The sequence below is a fragment of the Lissotriton vulgaris genome, chromosome 2_1 (genome assembly GCF_964263255.1).
Source record: "Lissotriton vulgaris chromosome 2_1, aLisVul1.2, whole genome shotgun sequence".
In the NCBI taxonomy this organism is placed as follows: Eukaryota; Metazoa; Chordata; class Amphibia; order Caudata; family Salamandridae; genus Lissotriton; species Lissotriton vulgaris.
This window is the reverse complement of record NC_141687.1, coordinates 32,757,770-32,770,219: the sequence shown is the minus strand read 5'-3', so window position 1 is coordinate 32,770,219 and position 12,450 is coordinate 32,757,770. Positions and strand designations below refer to the sequence as shown.

The 12,450-nt window shown below is 47.1% G+C and overlaps 1 protein-coding gene across 1 annotated transcript in view; it reads right to left on the bottom strand.

The window, feature by feature from the left end:
• Positions 1-11,275, bottom strand: part of DNAJB2 (DnaJ heat shock protein family (Hsp40) member B2) — a 245,720-nt gene extending 234,445 nt beyond the window's left edge. Inside the window, exon 1 of the mRNA XM_086954386.1 lies at positions 11,098-11,275. Within this exon, the coding sequence (XP_086810512.1) occupies positions 11,098-11,275 (178 nt within the window). The remainder of the gene's footprint in view (positions 1-11,097) is intronic.
• Between the last annotated feature and the right edge of the window lie 1,175 nt (positions 11,276-12,450).

The window sequence follows — 12,450 nt, the reverse complement described above, 5'->3', positions numbered from 1 at the left end:
AGTTTTAATCTCCCTGTAGAGATTCGCAGGAATCGCATCGTTGAAGTGGTTAGGAGGTTTCAGTCTTTAAGGCACCGGGAGGAGCTTCATTGCAGATCGTACGTTATTTTCAATCTTTCCTGTCTTTCCAAGGAAGAAGGTGGCAAGTTCTTTCCAGTTAGGTTGCAGATTAGACCCAGATAGAGGTTTGGGTGAACTGTTAGATTGGGATTTGACACATTCAAACTGTTTTTTAGGTGTATTCCTGGTGTCATCCAGCAGCTTCCTAGAGAAGTTAGTTTCTGCGCTTTGAATGGGTTTGTTGTAAATACTTCTCAGAGTCCTTAAATTCTGGAGTTTATAAAGTATAACAAACCTAACACGTGGGGTATTTGCCTAAAAGAGATCCACCGTCCCAGTGAAAAGTTATCAGAAACATAGCCATACTGGGCCAGCGAAGATTCTTGGGACGTCCCTGGAAAATAATTTGATGGGGGGAGGGGGGGTGGGGAGGGAGGATCAACTGTGTAACAAATATATGAAACTTCATAGAACTACGCACGCTTGATATTGAAAGTGTGAGAAGATTAAGACTGCATTGTTAGTTAAATGAGCAGGTCAAACCGCCACAAATATAATTTCTCAAATAACATAATTACCACTAGAATAACACCAAAGCATGTCTATGATAAAATTGACAATTAGCAGCATCTTCTGTAGACCAACTCGACCAGATAACATATTTGTAAAGGGGGTGGGGGCATTGCGTCCAGGCACTTCTAGCTTGGTAATATACTTCTCCGGGCTGGTATCTCAAGATCTGCAATTATTTTTTTTATTCCTACTTAAAGTCTTTATTGCAAGGATTTATCAAAACAGGTTTAAGCAGTTTTAAAACACAATCATGCAACTACTGCAGAGCTAACACAGGTTCGTAAATCATCATATGTGCAGCCTCCAAGTCATCTTCCTTCTTCTACTTCAATCTGTGTGCGGACGCCAAGGGCAGATCCTGGTGCTATTTGGAGAACGTGATCACATATGAATTCTGCATCTGCTGAAGGACATAAACTTCATAGACTAGTGATAAGGAGGACTGGTAGAAATACTTTTCAACATTTCTGATTTTCTAGACATGGACTTTAAACCTCATGATACTGAGATTAAGTGTATCTGGGCATCTTTTCCAATTAAGTTTTGTCTCCTGGTAGGCTGCGCATTCCCTGTTGTGGCCCAAGACGCTTCCACCTTATGTTAACCCAACCTCCTCTTTCTTGCGGTTATCCCCATCACTTTTTAAATCTATCCACCTTTTAATCTGATTGAATTGGGAAAGTCCTCTAGTTCTGTCAAATGTCCCGAGGTCCTGTGGCAGTGTTCTCCCCAACTGCAGGGGATACTGGTCTACATACATATCAAACTGCGGGGATACCAGCTTACCTGGTTGTGGAGTATAGTGGTCTACATGGAACGCCACTTTACCAGGGATGCCGTTGTACTACCTGTGGAGGGGACGCGCTCGAAGGCTCTGGCATCAACTCCTGCCGTGAGGGAAACGGCTCTTGGAAGTCCCGTACCGCCGTGAGGAGAACGGCTACTGTGACCACCAACCCACCATCCACGCTAAGGGTTGGGATTACAAACCCCAGCAGTCCACCGACGGCTCAGGGAAATCACGTCACGCAAGCAACTCCAGCCGCAACCACAAAGGCGCTCTCAGGCTCTGGCATCAACTCCTGCCGTGAGGGAAACGGCTCTTGGAAGTCCTGTACCGCTGTGAGGAAACGGGCTACTGTGACCACCAACCCACCATCCACGCTAGGGGTTGGGACTACAACCCCCAGCAGTCCACCGACGGCGTAGGGAAACCGCGCCACGCAAGCGCCTCCATCCGCCACCACAAAGGCGCTCTCTGCCTCCCGCAGCGCGGGCAGTGCGGCCAAGGGCGGGCCCGTCTGCGCCCGTCAGTTGCCGAAGGAGGCTGGGCTGGGCCACCCCATTTGGTCTCCGGATACGGGAGGAACTCCGAGGGGCAAGGTAATGTGAGCACCCTGTCATAATTGATGTTATTGTGCTGCTTGAAGGACTAAATTACCACGCTAGGGCCAACTAGCCATCCCTGCTACACAATGAGTACGCGGAAAGGGGTAGCCGGTACTCTGGATGACTTTATTGTAAGGGCTGAGTCACTGCTCACCCATGAGATTCAGTTAACAGAAAGAAAACTGTTCCTGGACCCTGCCGCATTACAGTCACGTCTGTCGCTGGGAGGCCCAAGCTGATTTCAATATACCTGATATACCGAGAACACTACCAGCACTAGCTGGCCCCAGCACTCAGAGTTCGTCCCTGTCATCTTCACCCTCCCTGGTCTCCTTTAACACAGGTGCGCCTTCTACCAATACCCGTGGAAATGCTGGAAAATCTGTCAGACACCACAAATGAGCTGTTCAACTAGCCAAAAGGAAAAAAAATGCTGCTAATACCGCAAATACCAAGCCTAAACCAAAACCCAAAATCATTAATGATGGGGCACTCACCAGCAGCTCTAAAGCAAAACGAGACTGTGAACACAACCTCTTCTGCAACACAGACAGATGACATCACAGGGAACTCAATCTTAATTTCATATCTGATTTTATCCGTGATCGACCAGCTCTTTTTTGGCTTTCAGTATGGAACTATCAGGCTACTTCCCTTACACAAGAGATTATCAGTGACTGCTTGAAGTGTGATAAAGGGATGGAAATCCCTTGGTTGAGTGGGGTGCAAAAAAGTCTGCGCAGCATCAACAGGGAACACATCTTCTTAGATTCTAGTACTGTCGAAGAGGTTTCCAAAAAGGAATTGAGAGATGCTCTCTACTCCCTATCAAATAAAGAGGATTGACTTAGAATACGCAAAATCATCTGTTCGCAACTATATGTCTATTGAACAGTATTTTCACCCTCTGCATGTATATTTCACCTTACCCATGAGTCGCTGGGACAGGAGCTTATTATGCCGCCTAAGAGCTGGAACTGTCAGATTTGCACTTTGCTTTCCTCTTGGCTACCACCCCAACCTTAATCAACTACCATGTCCTTGTGATGGGAGGAGCGGTCAATCAATTATGCACTTTCTATTTTTTGTAAGTATTATATTAATTACTCCAAGTGGCTATTAAACCCCTATTTTAAAAAAAGACGGCCTATTAGCTTGGACAAGGCCTATCTGTGTATAGCAACCTTGGACGATGCAGATTTGATTTTCCGCACATGCACTTTTCTTAGAATAGCAATTAGAACACGTACGTCCACGTAAGTCCATGTTGGATCCCTGAGCTTCTTGTTATAGTTGCAAGATGTTTTAATGGTTTTAGTCATATTCTATCCCAATAAAAATTACTTCTATAGGCAGATTTAAATTTTAATGATTGTGTAATATCGCTGTATATATTTTTACATTGTCATGTGTTCTTAAATTCACAGATTGTTGTATTTGTTATGACTTTGTGCCTTTATGGGTACCAAGGTACCCGAATAAAGTTTATGAACTGAACTGAAGTGAACCTGTGGGTAATACCGTTCTACCCAACTGCTGAGAATACTAGTGTACCCTGCTGCCTCCAGGCCACCTGCTTGAGCATACTTGGACTATAGAAGCAACAAGTGGAACAAAGACATTGTACCACACCCAATGCCATATATGCCCTCACCAATCCAGCAAGTGAGCCAGTCACCAAGGACAGAGGCTTAAGTAAACCAAACCTCAGCCACGGCTCGTGCAGGACGGTACGCCGGGCGGTGACGTCAGGCAGAGGAGGGGCAGGGTGGGGGGTGGTAAAATGCGGGATATGGACGAAGTCAGGTGAGTACCAAAAAAAAAATAATAAATGAATTTCGTTGCCCGTGCTGCTTTACATTTGGCGATGCAGCACGTGCAATGAAATTCGTTTTTTGTTTTTTTTTCGGTACTTACCTGACATCGTCCATATCCCGCATTTTACAACATCCCACCCTGTTCCTCCTCTGCCTGAAGTCACCGCCCGGGGTAACGCCCTGCACGAGCCGTGGCTGCCAAACCTATCATTCATATACAGTCTGTGTAAGAAGGGTCGTCGTTCCCTTGGGTCGGTCACTATTGCGGTGTTCCTTACTCAGTGATGCACAAAACTGAAAAACCCTGGGGTTGTGAAAAAAAGAAAATCGAAACACCCAGGCAAACTTAAGCTCCTGTCTAAAAGACAAAAAGTGTAAATTCTTCCATCCTCAAAAATGGAAGGACATTCTGAAAGTTGTTTTGGTGTTTGGATATCAACCTATATTGAGAAGTGGTTTAATTTTTTGAGATCAATAAATATATAGCAATATACAATCTGATATATGCACGCATAGCAGCACCAATAAATGCAATATTGATGTACGCTGTAATCTATCTACGCACAATGATGTCAATACCGTTAAATGCAATACTGATGTACACTGTAACCTATGCATGCATATTGACGTCAATCAGTGAATGCAATGTTGAAGTACAATGTAACAACTGTACGTATAATAATGAGAATATTGGTGAATACGATATCAATGACTGCCATGTTACACACACAAACTTGTATCATTGCTGTCTGATTCATTCTAGTTGACTTCTCCATCAACCCCGAGACAGAGATATGTGGTTATGTTATGTTATTTTTATTTGTACCGCGCACAGCTGCCCCAGCAAAGGGGCGTCCTGGCGCTTTGATAAGGTAAACACAACACAGCATTAAAAGCGGGCAGAAAGGAGAGGAGACACATCAGATGAGCTAAACAAATAAAAAGGTCTTGATAGCCCGTCTAAACTGAAGGAGCTCATCGATGGCCCGGATTTGTGGAGGAAGAGAATTCCACCAGCTCGCCGCCAGGACTCGAAAGGAGCGGCCACCAACTCTGCGCAACTTAAAACGTGGGACCACTGCTAAGTTCTGGCCTAACGATCTAAGAGTGCGAGAGGGAACATAGGGGATCAGCAGTTTCTCCAAGATTTGTGGGGATGTACCCTTGAGGATTTTAAATGCAAGGCAAAGAACCTTGAATCTAATCCTCTGCTGCACAGGGAGCCAGTGGAGAGAGCGCAGGGCATTGGACACCGAGCACCGCCTAGGCAGACCTGTCACCAGTCGGGCCGCAGCATTTTGAACCCGCTGGAGCCGCAAAAGTTCTGACTGGTTAACCCCGCCAGTAGGGAGCTGGCATAGTCCAGCCTGGACAGCACTGATGCTTGGACCACCAGTTGTCTTGTGGGTGCATCAAAGAATTTGAGGATGGGTCGAAGTCCTCTGATGATGCCATAGCAAGAAGCCGCCACCTTCTTGGTATGACAGATGAAACTCAGAGAAGGATCAAGCCACACCCCCAGGTTTTTTATCTCTGCCGCTGGGAGGGGAGTCACACCCAACTCCGAAAGCCACCATTTGTCACCCCACAAAGTCACCTGTTTGCCAACCACCATAATCTCCGTCTTCTTGGTGTTTAACTGGAGAGGGTTGGAGTTCATCCAGTTAGCCACTTCCCGCAGACCCTCACAGAACCTGGGAGCCTCCAGATCTGAGTTCCCACTCAGTGTGACCACCAGCAGCGTGTCATCTGCGTAAGAGACCATGGTCAGGCCCCACCGCTTGACGACCGCAGCCAACGGTCTCACATACAGATTGAAAAGGGTGGGACTCAGTGATGACCCCTGTGGGACTCCCTGGTCTAACGGGTAGGAGGACGACTTACCGGGCGGGATCGCCACCTGGAATGACCTATCTGTAAGGAAGGATCGAAACCAGTGCAAGGCGGAGCCAGAAACGCCCACCTCCTCAAGAAGCCGAAGCAGAATCCCGTGCGAGACCTCGTCGAAGGCGGCACTGAGATCTAAGGACTCGGCTCCTTCCGATGACACTTGGATCAACACATAGGAATCAGAGAATCGAGGGCACCAGATATCCACTCACAAAAGGAGTCGTATCCACAATCAACCTCGGTGAGCGGACCTAAAGGAGCCTCCTCGAGCAGATGGTAAAAATCCTCCAGTCTTAATTTGTCCCAGTGTCGTTTAAGAACAAGTCTGTCCTGTAATAGAAAAGGAGAGTCAGACAAAGAACATGCTGTTTTCACCAGCATGTGGTCTGTCCAGACCAGCTGGGAGGAACCAAGAACTCTGAATCCTTCTAGATTTGTGAAGAAAGGGTCAAGAGTATGACCACCTCTATCTGTGGGGAAAGTAATCATCTGCGAGAGCTGTAGAGCCTCAAGATCCGCCAGAAAGCTCCTAATAGAGGGTAAAGAAGGGAAGTCCAAATGGGGATTAAGATCTCCCATAACATTAAAATTTGCGCATCCTAGTGCCTCTGTACTAATGTACTCAGGAAGAGCAGCCCTAAAAACAGAGTCACAGCCCGGAGGTCGGTAAATTAATAAACCAGAGAAGGTAAACTGGTGACTAAACTCTATTTTAAATAAGGCACCCTCACACCCCAAAAGTTCAGCGGCTTTCCACTCGCAGGGATAACACCGTTTGGTGGCCATACGGTAATACGGGCCCTGCGACCCAAGCCTTCCGATTGGCAGGTCACAGGTAGGGTTACACTTCGCTTAAAGACAAACTCACAACCAAGGAAAACACTGATTGATTCCACAGATAGTTAGTCACACCACAAATAGGACCGAGGAGATTGGCACAAACAAAATATGATTGACCAAGGGGGCATGTTCCCAAAATAACAAAAAGTTAGATGCCATGTGTAATTAGTAACAATCGCCCAATCAGGTCAACATGTACACTGCAAGGGGTAATCACACTTTCACCACACCGGACAGCTGGACATGCACACACCGACCCAAACTAGCTCTCTCCAAGGTAGAGGGCCAACAATGTCCCCCAGATCAGATAGCTGTACTGGTTATTGATGACTATGATGCTTTTCAAAGAACATCGAGGTGTTGCATTGTATCCACAAAATGCAGATTTGTGCAGCCAAAACTTCTGCACTTGGCGACTGTCTCAAGACGCACCTCTGTCGATACTCTCCTAGATGATGTGTTTAATTAAATCAGCGTGTTCCTGATTCGCCAAATGCCTCTAATCTTTTCATTTAAGGTAAATTCATATTGAAGCAATAAATTCATGAGCCAGGAGATTTGTGACCAGCTTCCAGTCCAACAGCCAAAGAAAAGTTATGACATACAATCAGAGATGATCTCGTTGGATTATACATACTCCTGACATTTTTAGTGACCAGGTCTGGCTCACACAACCCATTCCGCATGGACAGGGGCTACTTCCACCATGAGACAGCAGCAGCCATCAATAAGAGCCTATCCTCGCGCACGATGTTGTCAGAAAATATGATCCCAATTTTTTTCCATTTACCCACAGCACCTTCAACAAAGGACAGAAAAGGAGAATAGGGTCTTATGTTAAGTTTTGGACAGAGCTATTGGCCTTTCTTAAATATACCCGGAAATAACTGCACCACATGTCTGACACTTGCAACAAACCGCACCATACTCTCCCCACACACACATAAACGGAGCTCACACTACAGAGCCCATAGTAATCCGATGACAGCTGCAAAGATCTGCACGTAACTCAGACTCTGGTAAAGCCATCAAAGCACCCAATCTTGATACACTCCATCACAGCCTGAGAAGCACAGGATTATGGGTCTTTCAATGGTGACTGTGAAGTATCCATAATGGGCACTGACTATTGGCTTTAATTGGCTAAGCACGTTACTCTCTAGATAGAACTAACTCTCAAAGGGGAGCTAGGCTCAGTAGTCTAGGATTAGTTCAGGACTTGGTACTTCTTTTGGAATACAGATGGTTTCAAGGAGTAGTAATACTTGAGCTATATACAATGGACACAGAGGACAGACCAGTTACAGGCACCTCTAGTATCCCTAGTCAATGCTAACACAGGGAAGTATTTATGCTGATAGGAGATCTGGGACCCAGAGTAAGTGCCCCGGGGAGCTAACTTTAGGAGACCCTAACTCAAACAGTTAGTTGTGGCTCCCATGGCAATGCACCCACGAGACTTGGTGCAGGCAGCACTGGTTTCCGTGGACGACTGAGTTAGTTCCAACTGCACCTTTCATCCAGAGTATCTTTGGAACAAACATCTAAGACCTAAGCAAGGCGATCAGGCTCGGGCAACAGGACACATCCGAGGGACTAGCAATGAAAGCAAAAACACGTGTGACCCTCTGGACTCAAAATAGGATGCCCAACAGAGTACGGGAGTCAATGGGTAGGGCAAACTAGAAGGCATAGTGATCTACTGGTCCAAGCAGACCCCCTAAGTTCATGTCAACATCTTTGAGTTCAGTCAGCCCTTAAACATGCATGCATTGCTCCACTCCTAAAGAAGCCCTGAACTGATCTTTACAAGCGATTAAATATATGCAAATTCCAGGGACCCTCTGCCTTGCAAAAGGTACTGTTAACAATCTCACTTATCAACTATCCCTACACCTGCAAAAAAGCTGTCAGTCAGGCTAAAGACCTTGCCAAGAGCAAAACAACAGAAATTGTAACATCACTAGAATAAAGATTTTACAATCCATTTGTGACCAGGGTAACGTAAGTGCTCAAATTCTCATCGACTTCTCAGTGGCGTTTGAACCCATGGACCATGAGGCTCTTCTTGATGACCTCACAACACTGGCAGTTATCAAAGACACTGCGTTGACATAACTTGCCGTCTTGCTATAAAATCACACTCACTTAGCGCAAATGGGTCTGTTCCTCACGAAAAACACCAATATCACAAGGGCCACCTCAACATGCTCACAAAAGTATTCTTTCATAGCTTCATCCAGCCACACCCTTAACACCCATACAATTAGCTATCACCAGTACACCGATGATATTCAAAATGGGTCTCCCTGCCTTTCTTAGGTTCAGCCCGGAATGTGGAAACCGTAGAAATCTCTAGATGTGCTTGGAGAGACACCTGAAATCCTAGCCACTGACATCACCAATCCCTCTCCCTCTATCAGAGCCCCAGGGTTACCTTTCCTTCTGGATGCACACATTAACAGCCTCAATGTGAAGTTTGATACAGTAACAGCACAACCTTATGACTTGAAGGATCAGTAGGAGGGTTGCCCTGTGCAGAGAGATTGTCCCAGTGGTTAGCTCACATAAGCTGTTCTGCACACAACACAGCTCCAAACAGAGCAGAACTGTGTTATGCTGGCCATAGCTCACCAGGTTTGATAGGCAACCTGGTGTGAAGGAAAGCTTAAACCGACCTCCAAATGCATTAGTCTATCTCCTAATGAGTGAGACTTTGACATCTTCTTGCTCTAACACACCTCGGTTGAAAAGGGATCTTTCTTTCAGGATTCACAAGTATATCTAAAGGTCTATTAGCCAAACGACAGCACCCACCGTGCCATCACCTTAAACTCTGTTCAAACAGGATGACTTTTCATCGCCTAAAACTGAACCTTTCCAAAACTAAACACCTCTTCATCTCCACTCTGAACTAAACACTTCCTACAATCCTGGATGGACACAATCCCCTCAACAGAAAACCCACCACTGCTGAGAATGCCAAATCCCAAGGACTCATTGAAGACAAGAAGCTCAAACTGCAGTCTCAAATCAGCAGCAGAAACGCACACAATCAACTGCGTCTTTGAGGAATCCACCACTACATTCCACAGAAAGATCTGAAATCTCTTGCTCATACAAATACAACTGCACTCTCCGGGATCAATTACTGTAACTTTCTCTTGACTGGTATCCCCAAAACCCATTCCATCCCCCTGAAATCAATCATACACTCTGCAGCACGTTTTGTGTACAGGCCAAAGGAATGGACACACCACACCGTTGCTAGCCTCTCTCCATTGGTTGCCCATTGAAGCCAGGGGTGTATACAAGACTGCTTGCATCACCCATAAGGCCCTACACACTTCCACTCCCCATTACCTGGTGTACAAACCCAATGGTTCAGGAGGTTCAAGACCACTGGGAAACACCAAAGCTTATCTGTTAGAACGCCCAACTTTTAAAGTGGAACTCCAGGCACAATCCTTTTCGGTTAGAACAAGCAGAATTTGGACCTTTTTACCACCAAATCTACGCACACCCACCTCACTGGCGACCTTCAAAATGGAACCGAAAGCCATCCTCCTTCCACAATACTTTAGCTAAGACACTGCAGCCAATTCCCTTCATTGAGCGCATGGACACTCACCTCTTGGCACCAAACTACACTAGCTCCGCTTCACCAGGCGCCTACAACCTTTTTACAGCTGTATATATCTACTGTACAATGAGTTTACTTTATCTGTAAGGATTTTCCATTTGGCAATTCTAGGGCTTATGTAACTATATTTGGTCATTCTTAAACTCTCTGTAACTAACCATGTAATGACATGTCACCGGTAAAGCGCTCTGGCATCTTTGAATGCTGTTGGCGCTATAGAAACATGCATGCAAGCATAAAGACTCAGGGTCTGCGACCTCCAACCACAACACTATTGTATTGTAATTGCATTTGTATAGCGCTTACGACCCCAGACGAGGCGTTGAAGCGCTTTTTCAGCGAGTAGCACGCTACTTCGGTACCCATAGAGGATTAGTGTTGAATTAGTGAAACAGGCGAGTACATTTTAAGTGGTGGATAGGTTAGTCAGTTGTTTGGATTCGGAGGGATATCAGAGGAAAGAAAGTTTGTATTTATATAGCGCTTCTAACCCCTGCTGGGGTGTTGAAGCGCTTTTTTGGGCGAGTAGCACGCTACTCCGGAACCCATAAAGGATGAGTGGTGGATCAGTATGGTGAAGTATGAAGTGTAAAGGTAATCTGAGTGGTGGGTGTGAGCCTATGATGGAGGGAGCGCTCCTCCCCAGACCTGGGTTGAGCCCATGGTTCCTTTGCTCCTCTGCCGCCCTGTTCGGACCTGGAAGGATGCATGAATGAATAGATGAACCAGGGTCCGCCCCGGCCGGGGGGGGGGGGGGGGGTGTGAGGACCCGTCCCCCCGGGGCAGCAGCCCCGACCCTCCCCCGCTCCGGCAGGGCTCCCTCGGCCTCCCGGTCCCCTCCGGACCCCGGTACAGCCCTCCAGGCCCCGGTGCCGCTGCACTCACCGCTCTCCGGCTCCCTGCTGCTCTGGCTCCGCCCATCTGCTGGCTTCTCGGTGACGTCACAGTCAGCTGTACCGAAAGGTCCAGAAAAGTCTGGTGGAAGCCCTGGAACTCCTGACCAATAGGAAGCCTTGGCCCGCCCACTGCGGAAGTACTCAGTCCCCTTTCTGCCCCACCCCATTGTAGAAACTTCCGCCAATCCGAGCGTACCATTCAACGCAGCCAATCGGGTCACTAGTCCAGGCTTTATTTACAAACGTACACGGGACGTGCGTCGTCTCCTCTGTTGCTGTATCAGCTGTTGCGTTTAGGCCCCACCCACCTCTGAGTAACCAGCCAATCATAGCCACTGCATCCCATTATGCTCAACCTTGTGTCGTCTTGTAGGCGGAGCCTGATGAATGATGGCTGTGGCTGCTGTCTGATTGGTAAAGGGCTGGCGAGGCCCAGGGGTGGGAAGCGGCTTCAGACGAAGCCAGGGCTCGGGGTGGCGAGCGGACGTGGTGCATTCTGGGTGTTGTGGTCTTTACTTTCCTAAACCATTTACTTACGTCCTGTAGTAGGATATCTGCATTTCATCCCTTTACTTCTTTTAAGTGTAAAGAGAGAAACATTAAGTCGAAATCCCTCTATCAAAGTTGTAGGACCACAATCAAAGGACAGGAAGAAGCCAACAGATCATGCTAGGAACACCATTTGGGAAATGTCTTCCAATGTCTAGAATAAGCTGTTAAGATTGAAGGACTTCATATGTTTCGATTGGTTTTGACCAAGATGGGAAGGAGGCCCTTCCTAATTAGGTTTAATCTTTTAACCTCCAAGCTGAGAGAGCCAGGTGAAGAAGCTGCTGGCAAGGAGTGAGTCGTGAATCCAGACAGGGCTTTATGAAGAACCCACAGAGGGCAGTTGCTTGTCTCTTCAGAATTGGTAACCTACAGCATCTTCAGCGCCAGGATACTCCATGGAGTCGCAGTGCGCTTTACAAGTACAGAGGCGCAACTAGAGCCAAATTTCGGGAGAGGGGGGGGGGGGGGGGGGGGGGGGGGCTAAGAAAAAAATTCGGGGGGGGGGGGCTGAACCTTTAATCAGTAGGCAGCGTGGGGCTGCAGGAGCTCTTAGAAGGGGTGAAACAACTGCAAGGCCTAATTAAACATTCAAATGGTCTTGTAACGACCTGTGAAACGTTCGGGTGCGGCTCTGTGTGTGCCGGGGATCGGTCTAATCCCGGGCTGCCATACACGACGGGGGGCCAATATAGAACTATTAACATCAGTTCTGCCCTCTCCTGCTGAATCTTTACCAATGTTCTTGTGATTAGTGGAATAGGTGGGAAAGCACAGAGCGGTTTATGGGGCC